General features: G+C 45.2%; 1 protein-coding gene across 1 annotated transcript in view; it reads left to right on the top strand.

Annotated features, from left to right (window-relative positions):
• The window catches only part of LOC144150131 (uncharacterized), a 31,407-nt gene extending 16,696 nt beyond the window's left edge, over positions 1 to 14,711 (top strand). The window contains exons 2-7 of the mRNA XM_077681961.1: positions 4,218 to 4,371; positions 5,584 to 5,725; positions 7,883 to 8,006; positions 11,057 to 11,157; positions 11,397 to 11,480; positions 14,091 to 14,711. Coding sequence (XP_077538087.1) covers positions 4,218 to 4,371; positions 5,584 to 5,725; positions 7,883 to 8,006; positions 11,057 to 11,157; positions 11,397 to 11,480; positions 14,091 to 14,675 — 1,190 coding nt within the window. The 3' untranslated portion in view covers positions 14,676 to 14,711. The remainder of the gene's footprint in view (positions 1 to 4,217; positions 4,372 to 5,583; positions 5,726 to 7,882; positions 8,007 to 11,056; positions 11,158 to 11,396; positions 11,481 to 14,090) is intronic.
• Positions 14,712 to 23,069: the final 8,358 nt, after the last annotated feature.

Below are 23,069 nucleotides of genomic sequence, written 5' to 3'. Positions count from 1 at the left end.
AATTTCCGTTCGACCAATTATACCCATTTACCCTAATCTAACGATTAAATGTGTTACTTCCGTCAGTTCTGCACTTTTCTGGAAATGCAGGACGTTAAACGTGCGTTGCCAATTTTCTCCACTTTCAATGCGTTGCATTCTCAGCCACGATCGTGTAACGCCCTCAGGGGTGAGACAGCTGCGCATATTGCGCTTTTTTGATACAATTCCATTTTCCTGCGCCAAGCTACTCCAAAAGCATGAAAATTGCGAAAATTGCGCCAAACTGCTCCAGAAGAGCCTGAAAGGCACGGATTTTGATGCTCATGTCGGTTCCGGTGGGAACGAAAGCCTCCCGCATCCCGGTGACCGCTTTTATTGTCGGTCAACAGAAATGGCAAAAATAGAAAGACTGAAATGAAGCAAACGATAGCTTCTAAAACACGATTGGCTTTCTGTCCGGGTTCGCTGAAACGGTCTTCCCGATTAGGCATCGCTGTGGCTACAAACATGGCCGCCGCCTGATCTGCCTGCTACTACTTCACGCGCTCACTGCGCATCGCCGATATTTTCCCTGGTTTATTTTACGCTATCACCTGGGTTCCAGTTTATTCATTCTATCAATTGTGGCTCTGAACAGTGACGTTAACGCGGGGATATGGTTTGAGATTGGTGCGAGATTACGAGAAGTTGCGCGGCTCGTAAAAAAGTTTTGAAATGTGGGGCCTACGACTTGGGCATGGTTTGTCCTTGAGTGCTAAACGCGGTGCGTGCGTCTATAATCGGGTTCGTGAATTGAACTTTTTGGGTCGTTGTGGTGTTATAAAATGCTGAGGTGTTGCTGTGCTTCGAAGCGCGATCGCGAGCCTCGGCCCGGGAGGAAACGGTCGGCACGAAAGTTGCGGGCTGCGCTGCGTCGCCGCAACCTGTCCAGGCAGCGCCCAATAGCTGCAGGACTGGATGGTTGCCATAGCACGCGACTAATAACACTTGATGTATGCGAAGTGAAATTTAATGCCCAAATCTAGGTGGCTAAACAGTAACGCTACTCAAATGATCACCGGGTGGACGTGCGCCCCACGGACTGCAACGGGTAGGCTGGTTGGGCTATGCGACCGTTATCTCGAAGTTGCTCAACTGTTGCCGTGACTACACTCGTTCATACAACGCAGCCTGGGATTACAAAAATAATAATTTTAGCATTAAAACGGCAAGAAAACACGCCACAATTGCAAAGCCCTTAAATTTGATAATGTTAACGGCAGTTTTGTAATAGAGATATAAAAATTTAGTATTTCTTTCTCTATGGTTTTGTTGTCAGTGTTGCGTACATCCGCAACAGAATATCACTAGTTAGGAAAAAGGTAGTGCAGTTAGAACTTTGTGATACTCTTAAAAAATTCTTTCGCGTAAGGCTGTTCCAGTGTTCTGGGTATTCAAAACTGATTGGAATGTGTACTTGACCCTTTAAATTGCTGAAATTATGATTTTTTAAACTCACAAGACGATGTATTAAATGTCCCTACCTGCTCCAAATCAAGATTCTTCTGCTCCAAAATCGAAATTTTGCTGCTCCGAAAACTGCTCCCAAATCTCTTTGGGCTGTCTCACCCCTGCGCCCTGCATTTCCCCCAAAAAAGCAGATATCGCGGAAGTTCCACCCGTGATCGCTATCAATGGAGATAACTGGTTGCGTGAAATTTTGAAAAAACTAAAAATAAGAAAAATACATACAAAATACAGAAAATGGCGAAACATGCAACGCCCTGCATTACCACAATAATGCAGATTTCGCAAAAGTTCAAATTTTAATCCTTACAGTAACGTAAATGGCGATAATTGGTCAAGTGAAATTCTGAAAAACTAAAAAATAACAAATAAAAAAACATTACGGAGGAGAATTTCAAAACGTATACCGCATGGCATTTCCACAATAATGCAAATTTTGCGAAAGTTCTTCCTGTAACTGTTATGATAGCGTTATGACCTTGCAGAAATTGGTCGAACAAAATTTTGAAAAAATAGAAAAGGAGGAAAATATAAAATATTTACGGAAAATGGCGAACCGTGTAATGCCCTGCATTTCCACAATAATGAAGATTTAGCGAAAGTTTCACGTGTAATCGTTATAATAGCGTAATTAGAGATGGTTGGACAGAATTTAGAACAAAAAAATTTGGCTGGAAAAAACTCGCACTCAACACAGGCGGCATAAGAATGCTACGCATTAAGATAATTCTCTGAATTTCTGCAGAATTTGTTTAACTCGTATTTGCAACGTTTTGTTTGGGCTGTTACCCCTATCACACGGACACTTTTAATCAAATTGTATCAAATAACTTTACCCAAATAAGCGTGAAATAACATTTATATAGTTCCATATAACTACGACTGCGCAAAGTTACCAGACGCCGGCCGCGAAGTACATTTTTAGTGCCGTCTGGCGTACGTGAGTGCAACCGGTGCAACCTTCGAAACACACTGGAAAAGTCAATCGCGCTTCTCTTCAATCCAGATTGAAAGTGCCCGTATGACAGGGGTATTGTTTATTCCTGGCTTTTGGAGATCTAAAGATGCATATTTTTAATTTCGCCAGTTCATTCTTGCAAAATTTAAATTCTTTCTATATATTTGTTGGTTTTTCACAATTTTGCTCAACCAATAATCTCCACTTATGCTATTACAACGGTTAAAGGTGTTAATTCTGCCACATCTGCATTTTCGTGCTAATGCAGAGCGTTACGTGGTTTGGATATTTTGACTATCTTTTTTATTTGTAATTGCAGCGTACTTTTCCTGGATTTTTCAGTTTAGTCTTAGTTTGGTTAGATGCACAAGATGCGCATTTTTAATTTCACAAATTTATTTTTGCGAAATAGCTACTTTAACACGAAAGTATTCTGGGGTGCACAAATATCTCAGTGACGTCATATCCGTCACGGAAGTGACGCCAGTACAACGAAGCAAGCGGCCTGTAAAGGGTGCACCCCTGCACATAGGGTCTTTTTGTGGGGAAGCAACTTTTAGAAAAAAGAGTACGTTATACTTAGAGTTGTTAGTTTTCGGGTTTTATATTTTAGGCACACCTTTGCCGATGCTACCCGCCAGCAGGACGTCGCTCGCCAAGCACACCCACAAGACAGCCGCTGACCCACAAATCACGCCCAGCTGCAGATTTCGCTGCACATTTCACTTTCGCGTTTTACTGATTCCTATGACAGAGGAATCAACCAGTTTTTTTTCTTATTTTATGGGTCTCCACAATTTTGTTTGACCAATGATCTCCAGTTATACTAATATAACGATTAAATGTGTTGCCTCCGCCAAATATGCATTTTTGCACAAATGCCGGGCGTTACATGGTTTGCCAAGTTTTGCCATTTTCTCATTCGTGATTGCAACATTTTGTTTGGGCATTTTCATTTTAGTCCCAGTTTTTGGAGAAGCAGAAAATTAATATTTTTAATTTTGTCAGTTCATTTTTGTAAAATTTATACTTTTTCTATATTTCTTTTTCTGGTTTTTCGCAATTCTCTGCGACCAATTATCTCCACTTATGCTGTTATAACGATCAGATGTGTTACTTCCAATATTGCATTTTTGTACACATTCAGGGCGTTGCACGGTCTTGGCTGTGGGGGTACTTGGCAAAGAGTGCTACGAACTAACAGTTATCAGTAGGCCAACTGCATGTTAGCATTTGAGTGGTATGACCAAACAGAACTAGATGTACGCACTCGCAAGGTCATGCTTCTTTGCGGCGGCTTTAATCGGAAAACCCCGGTGGCATGAACAATAACCTGTGCTATCATAGGGACCCAGCGAGAAAGTGGCTCGGAAGTTGCCGCCGCTTCATTTGTTTTTCCTAATTATTAATAAATTTGTTTAGCTTAGTTGTTGAAAGTCTGCATTAAAATTGGCGTCATTGTTATCGCATCAAGGGGGTCTTTTGAATAAACCAAACTTCTATTTACTCTTGATACCCCCTGCTTCCTATATGTTCCCCAGCTACAAATATAATAATGTCATAAAATTCCGTCGTCCTTGTGAGTGGTGTAAAGAGGACGATCACATTGAAGACATAGAACACCGAAGAAATTTGTGGGTCCTAGAATAGCTATTGCATTAAATAGCCCACCGTGCGCATCTGATAGGTCATTATGTTGGCGTTCAGATGACTGATCACGCATGGGGGTGATTCTTTTCTGATGAATTTTTTTCGTGGATTTTTTTTCCAGCCGAAATTTGCAAGAGGCACTGGCGAAGCGTCCGAGACAGGTTCGTTCGGGAAGAAAGGCTGGCTGGAGGCTTAGCGATGAACGACGACGACGAGCGCGCCAACAGATGGAGCCTCTACAGGCACCTGGGCTTCCTCAAGGCTTACAAGGCTCGGTAAGCTGTTTTTTTTTAAAATCGAAGCCCTATATGACTTGGTGAAAGCAAAATGCTGCATTCCCGTGTACGCAAAGAACTCCTCCATTGCAGCTCCATGCGCATGCATGAAAAAACCAGGTTGGAGAGGAGTTAGAAATTAGGGGAAGGAGATTGGCTGGGTTTATAAACGACGTATCTACAGACTCGCTTCTACCGACACTGGAAAGTAGGAACGGCACTTCGCAGGGATAAGTCTCTCTCACAGCAGAGCGCGTGTGCAGCGAGCTACTGTTTGATGTACAGCTCAAGCAACATTTGCGGGCAGGGGCCAGGGGCAAAGGCAGGGTGGGCGGGACCAGCGTCAACGTGGTAGTGGCAAACACCGGCTGCACGTTTTTTGAAATGGGTAGGTCACAGCTTCGCTGGTTAACCATCCATACGGAGAAGTGAGTGGAGGACTTGTTTTTCAGTGTTATCATTTTATGTTTCACGTCCCTAAAGTAAAATTTTCAGTTGAGGTCTAGCAAGCGTCCTGCGTGCATCTTCTTTTGCCCTCATCTTGTCTTCGCCAGTGAATTAATAGCCCAACCTTTTATCGGTTACCAAGATTTTGGTGGAAGACTCAGACGCATGCGATCGTTGATCGTAAATCAGACCGAAAGAGATCAGAAGGTTGCTACGGCAAGTTAAATGCCTTACAATAGTTTTCTTTTTGGTGAGGCGTATATATGTTGCACACGGCCATCATTACGCAAGTGCCGGCGTTAAACAGGCGCCTGCAGTGACGGATTGCATGGATGGGTCCTTACACTGCGATACCGGTGGAGTCTTTCATTTATGTTGCACATACAGCTTGATCGTTGTCAAAATTACGGGAGCCTATCGCAGATTGACTCTTTAAATTTAAACCCGTGATGTTTTTTTGGCCGGAGTGTTTTTCTTTCACGCATGCACTTCTGCTTGTCCTCGTCAGCTGTTCACAACCTTTGTCTTTCGGGGTTTTTATCTGCATATTTTTGCAGTTGCCTGCTTTTTCGCACCATAGAAAGCTATGAACGTTCTAAACTAGCTTTTCTTTTCCTGTTCCTTAGAACTGCTCCCAAATGTTAATTGCCACATCTGTCACTGAACGTGCTAGTGCAGTTAAAAACAGATCTATACTCCCCAACTGTGGAACTTGGCATTTTGTGAATGCCTTGAGTACATTGTGTTTAACTTCATATCCCACAGCACTCGCCAAAAGTCAGTCAGCTCCAGCGAAGGACGACTTCGGAGGCGGCAAATGCTTGAAAAGAGCGAGTCTGAGCCGACCCAATCAAGACACCCGCAAGTTGCACAGCCTGTCCAACAGATCGCTTTGCAAACCATCCAGGTATGTGTATGCCTGTGCTGCTCGGTGTGAGTGCCCAGTGGCTAAACCGCTACACTAATGAGCTCCCTAACGAGCCTTTTGGAGCCCCTGGCACTCTGCTTCGCAGATTTACGGGAACTGATCTTTGTTCCGTGCTGCTCGGACACGTGAACACCTCACGACTGTAGTGCTAGGCACGAGTAAAGGGAAGCGAGAGAAAGATAAAAAAGGAGAGGGGGTGCTTAGAGCCCGACGAAAACAAGTACCCCTCGTATATAGGTGGTTCAAAGTTCACGTACCCGTGACCTTGCTTGCGTATTGTTCGCCCTCTAGAAGCCGGTGCTCATTGCAAGTTACAACTCATCACCCCTGCCAACCACGCTTGTATGCGTCTGCTACTGCTTCTGGGAAAGCCAGCCAAATATTTGTGTCTTGGGTGTGCGAGGACTGTGCGAGGAAACAAAAAATCAGTTTTGGCAGCTCACATCAGGGGTACGAGCATTATGCGAGCGTGAGGATTACGCGAGTACATGCGGTATGTCTTGTATTCTGATGTCTCTTTCGTAATAGAGTCCTGATGTCTATCATTGCCATCACCTTGGTTCGTAACGAGTGTAAGGAATCCTTCAGCTGGTTCACCGATTTTTCACATGTATTTGAATTAATCCTTGTTTTTGTCGGTGTAGCCCTGGAGGGATACGCGCGGCCATGTCTCTTTGTGAGTCTGTAAATAATGACCATTGTTGTGGTTAGAAACACTATGAACGTGTTTTTCAAAACCCTCGAAATCGTGTTAAAGAGGCTTATCTGGGTGGGGCTTTGTCAATAATCGTAGCAATCTGAAAACTGATCACATTTGCACCAACCGCTCATGAAATTTCGTTTCATCCTCTTTGGTGTCTTTTCTTTGCTTTTTCCCACATTCCTGTTTCTGTTTGCCCCCTTATAGGCCCCTTTTTATCTTTTAACATGAAAGTGTTTTATTCCCGGAAACATGATTTCCCTTACGTCATATCCATCACGGAAGTGACGCCAGTACAACAAAGCAAGCGGCCTGTAAAGGGTGCACCCCTGCACACAGGGTATTCTGGCGGGGAAGCAACCTTTAGTACTAAAGAGTACGTTCTACTTAGGGTTGTTCGTTTTTTGGGTTGTATATTTTAACACGGAAGTGTTTTATGCCGTGATACACCAACATTTCATTTAAATCATATCCGTCATGAAAGGACGCCAGTACACTTTTGTCGAAGTGACTCACCAGCGGGGTGTCGCTGCCCAAGCACACCCACAAGACAGCTGCCGACCTGCAAATCATGCTCAGCTGCAGATTTCACTGCACATTTAACTTTCGTGTTTTACTGATTCCTATGTCAGAGGAATCAACCACAGTTTTTTTGTATTTATTTACTATTTAATCTGTACAAGCCAACTCTTGTTCACCTTCTAAGCACTCATCCCTTCCACTTTGCCTTTTCGACAGTTTGGCCTCCTTGGGGTAAGTGTAACTAGAGGCGGCTCGTTTGCAGCACCTGTTGTCTGGCAGCCTTTTCGACCCCTGTCGCTCCATGTCTCATATTTACGGGAACTGATCTTTCTTCCTTGGTGCTTGGACACGTCAACACCTCACGACTGTGATGCTAGGCGTGAGTAAAGGAGAAAAAAAGGGGGATGGTTTTGATGAGAGTCTGACGAAAACAGATACTACACCTCCTACATGGGTGGTTCGAAGGTCACGTACCTACAACCTTGCTTGCGTATCGTCTGCCCTTTGGAAACTGGAACTCACCGATGGCAGTTACAACTCGTCGCCCCTGTCAGTCGCGCAATTGTCTCCCCTACCCCTGCTGGGCAAGCCAGCCAAATATTCCAAGGAAGATTTGCATGCATGATTGCAGATGAAAGAGCCAACTGCAAAATGACTCCATTGCAAACATGCGATATTGTCTTCGTGTCCTGGCGGCATGCACATTCCCACTGTACGGGTCAATGGACATATCCATTAATGTTTGTTTTGCAGGAACCACTTCTCTTTCTCATTAGATGGCACAAGTTAGGTAATCTCGTGCCGAAAGTCACACTGTGTGCTTTTTCTTGTAATTTTTAAAGGCATGGGGTATTTCTTTGCTCAATGCTTTCACGTTTGCAGTGCCGATGATGATGCTTCACGTCTGCTTGCAGGTGCAGCCTGTGGGGCTGCAAACGATCGAGCTGGTCGCACAGCACTACCCAAGCCAGGAGCAGAAGTCTGTGGTCGAGGAGAACCCAGAGTGCTCCATCCTGCACCCTGACGCCATCACGCAGAGTGAGATGCCTCCGCTCTTTTCTCTGTGCCAGATTTTAGCTGTTTTGTCTTGCTGCTGTTGACTAAGGTGTCCCGACCCGGAAGTTTTAATTATGAAATTATCTTTTGTATAGTTGCTCTCCCCGTGTTGTTGGCTTTTCTAAGATCGAAGGATCCCCTGTCCAGTTGGAATGTATATGTGGTCACAGGCCATTCACCTGCTAGATATGCATTTCTTCTACTGCCGAGAGCTGCCCCTGTCACATGGGCACTTTGAATCCGGATTGAAGCGAAGCGTGGTTGTCTTTTCGTGAGCGCTTGACGCACCGCCGCTGCTACATGGCACGTTTCAATCCCGATTGAGAAGTTGCACCACTTGCACTCGCGTACGACAGATGGTGCTAAAAATGTACTTCGCAGCCGGCGTGTGGTGACTTTGCACGGTCAGAGTTATATGGAGCTATATAAATGTTACTGCACACTTATTTGGGTCAATTTATTTGACGCAGTTTGTGGCGTTAGTTAAAGTTGTCAATTTCTGTGCCATTAATCAGCGAGGACGAGAGTATTGCCGCTTTCGTTCGATCGCGCTTGGAAACCTCGGTTGCGCTTGGGGAACCAGGGTTGAGTTCGAGCTCGATCGGACTCGATTTCGATTAAAACTGCCCGGTAGCGGTGCCCGATCCAGATTGAGCTCGATCCGGATCGACTCAATCGCGATTGAGAGAGCCCGTGCAAGAGGGGAATAAGAAAGTAGCTGGGATATGGAGCTTTGGTTGTGTGGTCTAAAATCACCCACTATATAAGATGCTGTGTAAGAAACAGTTCTCTGTGCACTCTGCTAAATGCGTGCCGGTGCAATCTGCCTGCAGTTTTTGCCAATACGTATTCATGGTGTTAAAGCAACGCAACGCACCAATCGACAGACATATTTTACGTGATAGTCAAGGTCATAACAAAGAAAAAGCTTGGGACGAGTGTGAGAAAGTGTGTGGAAGGTAAGAAAGGGGACCAGATGCAGAGCCCAGTTTGATACTGCACTGGGGACGTGTAAAGAGAGGGTTAAAGAGAGAACAGGGCAAGGAGGATTCAGTAAATTTACGCACTCCATTTCCTGTTCACCTTCTCAGTTGGTGGAAAACGAAGATATCAGTGAGCACCTGAATGCCTGTAAGCGTGCACCTGCAGATCTTCCGGAGTGCCATCGCAAGTGCTAGTGCTTCTATTTTGGGAACGGAAAATGTTTTGTCTTTCTTCGGCATGTAGGAATGCTTGCTTAGTTATGTTCACATGACTGCCTGGCTGCTGGGCATGATTGATTTCATAGAAGACTGTAATACGTAGAGGTATAAAAGGATGTGTTAGTGTAGAGTTAAAATGATTTCTATAAGCTTTGGCAGTAAATGATAACTGGAATACTATTTGGGCAATTTAATTGAACTTCAGTACAGTTTATTTTCTAGACAGCTCTAGATTGATTCGTGACCAAAAAGCTGTTAATGACAGCCTGACTGTCATTAACAGTCAAAATTCCTGTTACTGCCTCTTGCACTATTCTTCTATTGACGCAAATGACATCCTTCCATGTCAGCATCATCAAGCGTTTAGTTTTCATAATTTTGATCTTGAGGTGTTTAATAGGAGCATAAAATGGCTGAAAAATTAAAAAAAAAAACATGCATAATGTTCATAGGATTTCTACCGAGTGGGTAATCTTTGTAATGATTCTTGCTGGTTATGTTTGCATGTCCATGGAATAGCAATCTGACTGGCAAGAGAACTGTTCTCACTAAGAATTCATGCTTGTTACAGGCAGCCTTCAACTCTTCCGTGCTCAGTGAATTTCTGTACATGTGATGATCATCCACCATTTTGATGATAGTTTAATGGATATAAACTAGCGATAGTTTAATGGATATAAAGATTGCATGAATGACCAAGCCGAGTGCTCTGGTCATCATCCCCCTCAACTTTTCTACCACAAAGGCAAATTGTTATTCTTGAGGGCTTAAAATAGGATTACCAATCCTAATTGATTGTAAACATTGATAATAAACAGGGACCCACGTGCTGCAATTGGGATTAAAAAGAGGTTGCTCTGCTTGCTTACTTATGAAGTGTTTATTGTGCGTGCAACTATTGTAAGGGGAATATAAACATTGATAGCTTATTCATGGCAGGGGTACGTTTGCTGGCGCTCTTGCTTTATCCATGATCTACTTAAGCTTACTGTCAACTATTGCTCTAATGCGCATTTGCATTGCTTTCGCAACTCGTCATAAGACTTCTATAGCTCCGGGTTGGATGGTGTGAAGAGTGCTACAGCTATAGGGACAAATGATGCTGAGGTGTGGAGGGCAGTAACAGGCTTTCGAAAATGAAATTGACACAACCACAGTCTTTGGTGCACTCTGGTGTTCTTGTGATTACTTTTTGACGTGTGTGCACCTTCTTCTATATCGGACACGAAACCTACTACTTGTGGTCAGTTTGCAACTCCAACAAAGCCTTTCTTTCACACCCTTTTTTATTTAAAATACATTTCAATGCACGTGGCCTACGGAAGGGGAAACGACGCACAAGCCGCACAGATAAAACCACCCATTTTAGTAAAATATTTATTTCTGGCATTTTTTAATAATTAAGTGAAACAGTTCACATACTATAGGTTCAAAGAATTTATTGCAGAGTATCCAAGGCAAAAGTAGTTGTCAAGCCAACTATAAGCGGATGATATCTTGGGAGCTATGTAATACAAGCTACAAGATGCAAAATGTCGAAGGTCGTCAATGCGCTTTAAATCCATGTGTTGTCTTAGGGTTGACTTTCTGTATCTGTTCCTGACATGTTTAATGTAATGACTCACTTGCCTGCGTGAAGAACTAGCCAAGCAAAGATTGCGCTCAGCATTCACTTCATGCTGGCAAAATGATGTTTGCTCAGATTGCAGCATTTGAGGCTGTCATTTGAAGCCACGTCCTACTTACAATTGGAAACTTATATGGGAAAGTACGACTTTATAGTAGCTGAAACCCTCTTTAGACGCTCTCTGGGTTGTTTTCTCTGCACAGGTGTCCTGCTTTCAATGGTGAACGTGCCACTGCCAGACGAGGTCATTACGCCGGACCAGCCACCAACGACAGTGTCGTGCGATGAAAGTCCGGCATACCCCGTACGTATTCATTTCCAACTATACTTTACTACTTCAAATTACGTAAAGTTTAACCGTTATTTTACGCAACACAATTTTTTGGGTTTTCTAATTTAACAATCAAATGTTAATAATCCTCCCCACAGTTGCCCATTGGCTTCGAGAAGCGTTCCTAATTTTACAACGATGACACGTACAGTTCAGAGCTCGACTGCACTGCCAGCAATTTAATGCGCATGTGCTTCTCTTCTTCTTTCCAGAACTTTCCCAGACATGCTGAAGCTCGCCTCTTGACTGGTCGTGACGGGGAGGGCGCAGCCCAGAGGTCATTCCACATGCTCGAGGTACGAGCTTGAATTCAGTGTCGAAATGTTTCGAGGCACATTCCCAAGGCAGTCCCACAATCCGTTCGCCAGCAAATGAACTTATATTTACTAAAATTATATCTTGTGGCCCTGCTGACACATCAGATTTGGTTTTGTTTATAACGCTAATGAATGTGTGTGCCTTCAAATGTAACTTTGAGATTTTATACTATCAAATTCCAAAAGAAAGGAGACCTAAAGTCCGTTTTTACGTTTAATGCAGCATTTATTTGCACTTTAGAAAGTCCAGCTATTTTATATTTATATTTTATTTAAAATAGCTTATACTTTATGTTAGAGTTCATACAGGGTGTCCCAGCTGTCATGCACCGAGATCTTAAAAAAAAGAGCAATGGTGTTGCTCGAAGAAACCCTAGTGCATAATGTTTGCAGGAAAGTACAATGTAGTAGAGGCCAATATTTTTCTCGTCAGAAATAATTAATAAATTGATTGTAATTGATTATCTAACTTGAGAAGTACTGTCCTAATCGTTGAAGTGTCAATGAGGCACTTGTAGGTAGCCAGCACAGGCATCTAACTGCGGTATTTTCAGCGATTAACTAATTGCGTACTCATTTATTCTGACTGATAAACACCGCGAAATATGAAAAATGACACGTGACGGTGCTGCTACCCGCTCCATAAAGCAGTGCCCTCGAACAGGCTGCCTCTGAGCTAGCCCGAATGATATAAAGAAAGAAAAAAATTAAAGCCATTCCACTCAATGTGAAAGCTGTCGGAAGTGCAGAGCAGTGGTTCGCCATAATGCTTACTACTACCACCCCATGCAATTCAAATTTCCCGCTTTCGCAGTGCTCGCGCGCCCCCTGCCTGAAACTGCGCCAGCGGGAGTTCTGTTCTCTTTGCGCTTTTCTCCCTGCACATGCCGGCGTTACACTGCCACATTTTGCGTAGAAAAAACCAACCCAACGGGCGCCATTAACTAAAGGAACGTGGGCGCTGCCGGTTAATTACCTATATTTTTCCTCAAATGTACCTATAGTTTTCTTCCCGCTAAACAACGGGAAGATGTATGACAAGCGCCAGCGTTTCACGAGTTTCGAACGCTTATGACTATATAAACCGCTTGGCTTTCGAAGCCTCTGGGGTACGCCGCGAACCACAGCGTTACCCCTGGACGCCGCCACCTTTATGCTCTATATACTTGGGTCGAGCGAGCGAGCTAGGACGACAAGGCGAGCACCTAAAGTGCTCTGCACTTGAAAAATAAATGGTGACCCAGTTTGTGCCTTATCTGCCACACGGGCCCCGCGAAACTTGCAGTTGCTGGTCCTTGCATGCACGCGATTATCAAGATGATGTGCTTTCACTTTAGGTGTGTGACAGGTAAAGCAGTCGCTTTCAATCAGCTTATTTGAGGGTGCTCGGTTATGGTGCAAGCGGGGGCGCCGTCACATGGTATTTTTCATATTTCGTGGGGTATCTTTATCAGTCAGAATAAATGAGTTCGCAATTGGTCCGTTGCTGAAAATACCGCAGTTAGATGCCCCTCGTTGGTACCTACAAGTGCCTCATTGACACTTTAATGAGTAGGACAGTACTTTTTGAGTTAGGTAATTAATTAAAATCAATTAATTCTTGTTAACAAAAAGAAACATTGGGCACAAGGTTCTCTTCAAGTAATGTTATTTCTGTTTTAAAATCTTGGCGCATGATAGCTTGTTTACATGTATACATGTTTAACATGTTCAACATTGTATTTATGCTTTATGACTTAATTGTGGTGGCGGTGGTGCAAACGTTTATTGAGCCGTTCCCGGTGAGAGTGGTCCTTCATTTCATGGATCCATGAGACAACCACAGCAGAGCCTCTATTCAATGGCTGGCTGTTAGGTTCTCCCAAAGCTCAATGCTTATAATAATGTGTGATATGAACATTTATTAATGCGTAGCATTCTCGGCCGAGGAGAACCCCCACAGCCAGGACCGTGTAATGCCCAGCATTTCCATAAAAATGCAGATATTGCCTAAGTTCCACCTGTAATCGCTATAATACCGGAAATGGAGATAACTGGTCGCACAAAATTTTGAAAAAAAAAAAAATAAATAAAAATAAAAAAATGTAAAAATTATGGAAAAGGGCAGAACATATGTCGCATTGACTTTCCCCAATATAATGCAGATTTCGCAAAAGTTCAACTTGTAACCGTTATAATAGCGTGAATGGAGATAATTGGTCGAACGAAATTTTGAAAAACTAAAAAATAAGAAAAATATTAAGCAATTTCGGAAAATGTCAAACTGCATAACGCCCTGCATTTCCACAATAATGCACATTTCGCGAATATTCCACTTCAAATCATTATAATAGCGTAAATGGAGATAATTGGTCGGACAGTGTTTAGAAAATCTGAACTGTAAAAGCTCACACTCAACCGGCATAAGCATGGTATGCATTAGTAGATAATTTTCCAAATTTCTGCAGGATTTTTTATCTATTTATGTTTGTCAGTATGTTTACATTTTATCTGTTTAGTGAAAGGCACTTTAGCAGCACAACACTATGCGTATGACAGTCTACTCGCTCATTTACATGCTGACTAGCAATGGCTTGTTGTTGCTTTCAGGGTGCGGCACCAGCAGCATCTTCAGGGCCTACCAAGTCACCAGAAATAAATGGGCCTCCTCTCATTACTATCAAGCAGGAGCCGGGAGTTGAAACAAAGGAGTGCTCGAACAATCCAGAAGGTGGTGGTCAGGGTTCTTCCGACAGCGCCACAGCACAGTCCTTCCAATTCACCCCCGTAAATACTGCAAGGGAGTTGCACAGGCAGCGGACAGCTGGCAGCTCTGATGGACATCGTGCAGTTGCGGGCAGGTCCCGGAAACGACGCCGACGCGACAGTCAGTACGATTACTGCGACGACGATGACTCTAACAGCAAGGATGGGGATGGTGACAAAGGTAGTGACGAAAACAGCACCGATGATTTGCTGCGTGAGCTCACAACGGCCACGGAGAGACTGAGCGCCCGGGTTGAACACGTCACACCTTGCCGCCTGCAGCACATCGATCCCGAGGACTCTGACACCATGTACCTGCTCAGCCTGCGCGAACGTCTCAGGCGCTTTGGTCCAAGAGAGAAGAGCCTGGCGCTGGTAAGGATCCAAGAGGTGCTGCACAAAATAGAGTTTGGAGAAGTGACGTCATGAGTGAAATACTCCCGAATAAAGAACTGCTTTGATAGACGTGTGTGAAGTGGTGCATTTGAGCACGAAGGAACTGTGAGTGTGAGCGCAGTGCCTGTGTTTGTCTTTCTGTCTTTGTCCCCGCCATTTTAGCGCTGTAGTTTTGGAAAAAGTTGTGAAGCCTGTTTTGTGGCATCTGTTTTGGGAAACCCTGTTTCATGTAGCTTCCTGTATTTTCTAGTCTAGAACTATTCTAGTTCTAGTCTAGTATAGTCTAGTCTAGTCTAGTCTATTCTAGTCAAGTCTGTTCTAGTCTAGTCTATTCTAGTCTAGTCTAGTCTAGACTAAATAGTCAAGTCTAGTCTATTTTCTAGTCGCTTTATTCACTTCTATAGGTTATTGTTCTCACAAAGCCAGGTTAGGCCTCAGGAAGCTATTATTCTAAAATTTGCCGTAGTTTCACTTGGTAAATTCGAGATTAGTATGAGAGCATGGTGCTACACCTTGGCGATTTACTGATATTCTTCTTGGTTTAGCAGTTTTATACAGAAGACTGCCATTAAGACAAACTCAAACGGACCATGCAATGTTGTCAGTCTTATCAGAAGCTCATCTTAACAGAAGTGCTAAAATATCAGCGTTCTGTGAAAGCGTGATAGGATTTCGCTGAAAGGCTGACTTGCTAGACATGGCAGGTAGCTTTCGTTGCGAGGCAAACACGAAGAGTTGACTCACTGACTCTGCGGTCGATAGCTGTGCTGGCAGTTGCATGGTAGCAGTGGCGCGAGCTCACATGCTCCCACTGAGGGTCGGCATTGGTCAGAAGTTTCGTTCGCAAGTAGGAGAGTCTTTGTCAGTGCGTTCTTTTGCCAGCGGAGATGTTCAAGTTTGAGCTTGGTCAGGTGGCGTTGGAAAAAAAATGTGGTTGATTCCTCTGTCAAAAAAATCGGTAAAAAACGAAAGTGGCGTGCACCGAAATCTACAGCTGAGCATGATTTGCGGGTCGGCGGCTCTTTTGTGGGTGTGCTTGGCGAGCGACGTCCTGCTGGCGTGTCGCTTCGGCAAAGCTGTACTGGCGTCATTTTCGTGACGGATATGACGTCAGTGATATCTTGGTGTATCCCGGCATAAAACACTTCCGTGTTAAAATAAAAAACCCGAAAATGAACAACCCGAAGTATAACTTACTATTTAGTACTAAAGGTTGCTTCTCCGCAAGAATACCCTGTGTGCAGTGGTGCACCTTTTACAGGCCGCTTGCTTCGTCGTACTGGCGTCACTTCCGTGTTAAAATATAAAGCACGAAAACGAACAACCCAAAGTACAACTTACTCTTTAGTACTAAAGGTTGCTTCCTGGCAAGAAGACCCTGTGTGCAGGGGTGCACCCTTTACAGGCCGCTTGCTTCGTTGTACTGGCGTCACTTCCGTGACGGATATGAAGTAAGTGACACCTTCGTGAATTCCGGAATAAAACAGTTTAGTGTTAAAAGGATACAAAAAAATTGGCCCCAATCCACGCTGTGAAGGTGATTAGAAAACAAAGCTTTAAACGACCCCACAACAGTTGTCCATGCGACGTCACTTGAATGCACACACGTGGCTCCCCAAAGAGTGGCTCCGCAGATTCTGCCGGCCGTTACCTGAAATTCACAGAGGCGGAGTTCCGAACGCCGCAGCGCTGGGAACCGCAGGGCTGGAGCGACGGCCGCCGCCGCCGCAGTCTGGCCGTGTGTCGGCAGAAAGAAAACTGAGAGGAGCGTCTTTCGAAGTGTGGGACAGCGGAACCTAGCCATCCTGATGTGCTAGCTCGGGGCTACACCACCGCGCGACACAAGCGCAGACACCGAAACAATTTGGCATGTGAGCTTAGTGATTCCCACTTATTCTTATTAAAACCAGTTAGCTAGCCTTAGTTAGTTTGAGAAGTGCGAGAAAGCTGAGGGAACTTTTATACTCGCTGTTTATCAGAACCAGTTGCTCCTTTCGCCTTTTGTAATACCTCTTAAAACACAACCGAATTGGCATTCACCAGTTTAGAAAACGGAGTCCCATTCGTGACAAGCAGTGCGCAAAAGGTAGCGTTTCTCTAGCGGCCAGATGTCTCTACCATTTGTTTTCCCGCCCTGCAAACCAATCCTTAACATATCTTTGCCGTACGACCACTTAATTCTGTCGGGTCCGGGTTACCCAGGAGGTGCGGTCGAACAATTTTATCAAGCCAAGACAGGCCCAAAACAACCGTCACTAAAACAGACGACAAAGCCGCACCGCTGATGCGCCCGCCGGCGAGCAGGCACCTCCGCGTGGGGAACGCTGGGTAAATTCGCCGCGCCACCTACAGTGTGCTCCGGGAGTGAAACCCTCCCCGCGTTGGGAGGTTATTGTCTCGCACGCCGCGGAAGAACCGTTGGCTGGTAGAGGTAGAAAGCTTTGCTTTAAAACTGTGCCGCCTGTAAAGGGTGCACCACCGCAGACAGGGTATTATAAAAGTGAAGCCGGCTTCCGCGCCTGCTCGAGTGTGAGCACAAGGAGTATACGCGTGTGTGCAATCCTTACTGTGCCATTTTAAAGGTGATAGTCTTTCTTGGGCTACTAAAACGCATAAAAAAAGTGGCACTGCTTGCACTAGTGGTGCAAGGTGGCAGAAACAGAGGAGTTGGGTCTCGACCTAGCTTCTTTCCCCCCCTGGGATCCGCTGTCAGTGTGAGGGACCGACGGGTCACCGGAATGGCCTTGTAAAATGCGGCTAAATTTGGCCTGCCCCCTCAACACTTATCCCAGCCTAGCAAACATCGCAGAACCTAACAAAACTTGGCAATGCCTAGCAAAACTTAGCAAAACCGGAAGAAGCTAGGTTGACCCCCAGCTCCGCTGTTTCTCCGGCCTTGCACCACTAGTGCTTGTAAGCTGTGCCGATTTTTTTACTTTTTTTCTCCTCTCTCCTTCTTTTTGTAAGACCGGTGTGCACGTCACTGGCCGCGGTAGTCTTGGATATTTTGTTTTCTTATCTTTTGCATTCTAGCCACCTCGACGGGGCGAGGAAGGTGGCGGCTATATCTGCGGGTCTTTCGTTCTCGCTTCTCTCGCTCTCGTTCCATGGCACGAAGATGCAGATGCGCTTCGCGCCGTTGCAGCATTTTCTTTTCTTTCTTTGCTTTCCCTTCGATTGTGTGAATGTCCCGCCAAGCATCAGCGGTGGTAGTCATTGCGAAAGTAGTCTTGGACAAAATTTTGTGGGCCACGGTGACCGTGGCCGGAGCAGCCGCGTGGCCGAGCAGGGGCGCTGCGCTTGCCGCTGTCGGCTGGTTGCGCGGCTAAAGAGAGCGAGGGGAACTTTTGCTCTTGCTTTTGTAGTGTGCCCGGAGCAACAAGTTCTGCGCAAAGTGCCTGCGCTGAAGCGAAGTCCGCCTGCTCTGGGAAGCCCGCTCCACTGCACTTATCAACCAGCCCAACTACGAAAGGAAGCGTGATAGTTCTCCTCGCTCTCTTTAGCCGCGTAACCAGCCGACAGCGGCAAGCGCAGCGCCCCTGCTCGGCCGCGCGCCTGCTCCGGCCACGGTCGCCGTGGCCCACAAAATTTTGACAAAGACTGTACATCTTAACAGTACAGTACTTGTGCGGTGGGTCGTCTTAAGTGGATTTCCTTTAGCACTGAGTCTGTGGAAAATCAAACGAACGTGCCCATGTTCAGCATATCTGCGTCTGTCCTAATGGGAGTCTGCTTTAGTTGTGTTAAAGGTATTCGTGCGTGCACGATGTAGGAGGGACATCCACACAGCACCAAATTTGTTTAAGGTTAAGATATGCAGCTTTAATTGAACACATTTCTTATGACTAGGCGGTTGTGAGAAGTTAAACAGCGCTAATGGTGCGCAAGTTATTTAAAGGAAACATTCCGTTGAGTTAAACGAGCCGAAACGACACTTAATTTTAAAGTTAGTGTGAAAGGAACCAGTTTTTGTATTTAGCCAGAGTTTTGAATGGTGTTTTGCCTCAAAGTCAACTATTCAGTCTGTTTTATCAATACCTACACCATCATCACTACACACACACACTACACAAACAGCAGTGTGCAGAGACAGCCCAACAAGGCTGCTCAATACAGTACCAGGAGCATCTCTGCCCGCAAAGATACGCTCTCCTCTTTCTTGCTGACTCGGCATTCTTTTGCTGAGCAGGAAAGCCGCTGTGCACATTCCCAGGAATTGCTAAGCTATGGAGATGTGTGCTCCTGTTTCCTGCTCGCTCAATGGTCATACCACAAACGGCCGTCCAATGTACGTCTATTCCGGCTCTAGCGGACGTCCTCTGGATGTCCGTATCTGCCGATGGACATACGATGTACGTCCGTGGGACGTCCGGATTTAACTGCCGTAGTACGCTCGGGCGTCCGAAATCGGGTGTATTTTACATGTTCAGTAAATAAACTTACAGAATCAGAAATCGAGACGCATTTTTTCCTGCAATCAATACTACACCGCACGCACTACTGGGCAGACAAGTATACAGGAACACGGCGACCTTACTGCGCTTGTTATGGTAGCGGTTCTCAATTCTTATATTCTCTTCCCCAAAAAGATCATCGTTGGAGTCGGTGAGGTGCGTCAAAAAAGTTGATTAATTAGGCTTAATTTTAACAACACACAGATGCAACTTCCATATTACGATGCCATTTTATTATCGTTGAAACAGGTGGACATTATTGAAAGACAAAGAAAGTGGAGAAAAAATGCCCGGCGGGTGGGATCCGAACGCACGACCTCCAGAATGCGCGTCTGGTGCGATGACCATGCACTACGCTACCGGCGGGCTGTTAGCGTTTAAGTTCATGCATCTTTCAAGAACCATGGGAAAATGTATGAGAACTGCCGTGCAGAGCTGCGAGATTTCCTAGAAGCGCGGGCGTGCACTGGTGAAAACAGTACCTACCATAATAGTCATTTCATGTGTTCAGTGGGCTACTTTTGAACTAAAAGAAAGCGAATGATGAAAAGATTGCACCTCGAAAGCAGCGTTTTCAGATATGTTCATTCCAAAATGTACACCCATAGCCGGTATATGATCCATACAAACTTTCCTTACTGCAGGATGCTTGATTGATGTTATTATATCAGGATCATTTCTTAACATTAGCGATTTGTTGTAACTGGTGTAGAGCAAGCAAGCATTAAATTGCTTCCAACTTACAAGCTCCAAGAGCAGGTGCGAGGGAAGTATTAAAATATACAAAATTTCTATAAGCGGCCGCTGCATGTTAACCTGCTGTGTTGCATCTCAATCTTGCTCATGTCCTTTCGCGATAACCCTTGCAATGCTCCTTGGGCAAATGAACCATAACGTTACAGCTTGAGAGGTACAATTTGAAGTGGTTGTGAACTATGGCTAGCTGGCAGTTCATTGTTTAAACTGCAGCACAAATACCAGATAAGGAACCAGGGGAGGATGACGCACAAGTGCTCGTGTATTGCCCTCCCTATTATTGCTTGCCACGTTCCTGCCCTATTTCGCTTTAAAAATGTCGAAGGAATGTACCAAAGGAAGGAGGTGGATTTTAGTTTAGTTTTTTCCCAATTTCACAGCCATAGAAGATGACGTGTGTTACAGGTTTCCACCAAGGACGTTTCGGGTGCGTCCAGATATTTGAGACCTCCGTTACGGAAAAGTAAAAAAAAATACCGTTGATAACTTTTTATTGCGTTGCAGAGTTATCTTATGTTATTGTTTTGGTATATAGTACTCATGTTCCACACCTCTCAATAATGCCCCTGAAGCCATGAGGGTATCTGAAATAAATAAATAAATAAATAAATAAATAAATAAAAATAACACCAAGTACATGCTTCAACTGCACCTACAAATTAACGTCCCTCTAGCAGTTAAAAACTATAAAATAAATAATAAAATGATATATTGCTACAAAAGCCCCTAGTACACATAAAAACATGGCCAACTTCAGCTGTCCTCAAAATTTTGTATACCAGCCTCCTTAAACCAGGCAATGAAAAACTATAAACATCTCGCGTACAATTTTGTTTGCATGTAAATTGCAGGAAGCCCAACTTGCTGCCGCAGAATAAGCTATTGTACAGCGATGACTTACTCGCTCTAACTTTTTCTGATTTTGCCCCTCTACAAAAAGGTATAAAGTCACATACTGAAGTCGGAATAAGATTGATGGGCCTGCTAACACGTTCTAAAAAGAAAGCTATTCGAGAATGCTTTTTTCAACACTAATTAAAAAAAGTTGTTACTCTCACTCCTTTGGCACCAAAGACTGCTTCAGCTAAAGAGCACTCTTATGTGGGCAGCAAGTTCTCTGGTGGTCCTAAGTGGCACAGACTCGACAAAGCAAAGCCTTTTCCGTGCAAGGGTGCAAACCGAAACTGACACGAATGAACGAGGCTGCAAATAATTATTTACGTTGCGCTAGGCCATCAAATGTGCCATTCTATGATTACTGGGCTGGTAGGCACTTACAGAAGCCAGAAAAATGTTACACAAAAAATTCATATCAGTACTCGCCTAAAAGTTTTACACATACATATGACAGTGACGCAAACAGCCCTTTCTGCCAGCTGCTGCCCCATCTGTCCACCACTCCGCTGCTGAGCATGGATTATTGGCACAATAAAACGTTCACCTAACATTTGACAGAAGTCTATGGCCGGTATTCAATGGCGTGGAATGCATGCAGGCAACCATGCGAGTGCGTCGCCATATCTGTGGCCAAGCGTCTGTTGCTAGGCGACGTTGTGCGCACGGCCCCCAGATCAGGCACCACTCTTCTCCTCCATGCAACCGTGTGAGTGCGCCGTCACTCGTTGCGTCGGGCTCCGCGGGATGGCGGTACTTGTCCACGTCCGTGGCGCATCGGCCATGTCTGTGGCCGTTTCCAGTGTTGCCAAGCGAAGAAATTGACCGCTAAACTTTTCAACGAATACCATCCATATGCTGAGTGGTTCAAATCGAACTTTTTGTGAACTTTGTTTTCAAGGGCTATAAACTTACAGCCACTGCTTCTCGCTTGCTTGACTCATATACAATACTTAATCTTCATGCACATACTGTACATAGCACAGCTTCATTTATTAAAGCGAAGCTTTCAGCCTCTAACTGATGCCACTTGTTGTGCACCAAAAATGCACCGCAGGAAAGCCAACTTTTTGTGACAAAGAATGATGACCGTGGGTGAAGTGAAGAAAAACTAAAACGCTTCCCGTGATCGGTATCGAACCGGGGACACTCGCGCTATGAAGCTGACGTCTATCCGCCATTCCGGCACGGTCGAAGCAGTTTTTATTCGTAGAAGGGCGCATGGACGGGCAAAATTAGGCAGAAAGTGCACTAAACATTAAAGTTATTCATTACACGTTTATCTCTCTCTCTCTCTCTCTCTCTCTCTCTCTCTCTCTCTCTCTCTCTCTCTCTCTCCGTGCAACAACGGCGAAGGTTCAACGCTTGGGCAAGATTGCCCGTATCAGTAAAGCACTAGAGAGCACAATTGCAGTGCAGCAAACCGTCCCGATAAGAAACAGGTACTCGCTTCGGAGTGGGTTTATTTGGCGTAGGGCTTGATTTTGGAAATTCATTGATTTATTTTAGTGTTTAACGAGCCGACGCAACGCAGGCGATGAGGCGCGCCGTAGAGGAGGGCTCCGGATAAATTTTGACCACCTGGGAATCTTTAGCGTGCACCGAAATCTCGTACACACGGGCGTTTTTGCTTGTCGCCTCCATCAGAAAAGCGGCCGTTGCGGCCGGGAATCGAACCCGCGTCCTCGTGCTCAGCAGCACAACGCCTTAGCCACTGAGCCACCGCGGCGGGTTTGATTATGGAAAGCTTCGCGTTCCCCTATCGTCCCCATTTCGACAGAAGGGTAGTTGATTTTTTTAAGTCTTCCTGTCAGTAACTAGGTCACAGCTACATATGTGGTTGGCACACTACCAGGATGGCCTGCAAGCAGAAGCAGTCAGTCTGATACCGATTTCGAGCTGACCACAAACAGTCACACTTGGAGTCCAAGTAAGTAGATGGATCGCTTCACCTGCTTTCACCCGCTTCCGCAGAGTCGCAAGGTGTTGAGACAGAGCGCCCGGCCCAAATTCGTTTCACGGGGCGACGCGCCGACAGCGGGGCCGATTCACGGCTCGACCAAACCAGACCAAACCGCCCGCGCCAAACTTGCACCGCCGCTGAGTTACCTCTCCCTGTTGCTGCGCGGCAGCTCGGCCAAATCATGCGTCGGGTTAACGACCGGCAACCGACAGGCCGCTACTCGCCTAGAGGCGGCTTCGCTGAGACGGCGACGATGGCGTCGCTTTCCCTTCCCCATCGTGGCGGCTCGGCTGACGCAACCGCTTCGCTTCCATTCGTCGGATTTCAAACTTCGGCCAGCGAGAGTCGTGATTGGAGCGA

Source organism: Haemaphysalis longicornis, unplaced genomic scaffold (assembly GCF_048455015.1).
Source record: "Haemaphysalis longicornis isolate Haplotype H1 unplaced genomic scaffold, Haemaphysalis longicornis Haplotype H1 scaffold_8, whole genome shotgun sequence".
Classification (NCBI taxonomy): Eukaryota; Metazoa; Arthropoda; class Arachnida; order Ixodida; family Ixodidae; genus Haemaphysalis; species Haemaphysalis longicornis.
Note: the sequence above shows the minus strand (reverse complement) of the source record. Positions and strands in the feature narration are given on the sequence as shown.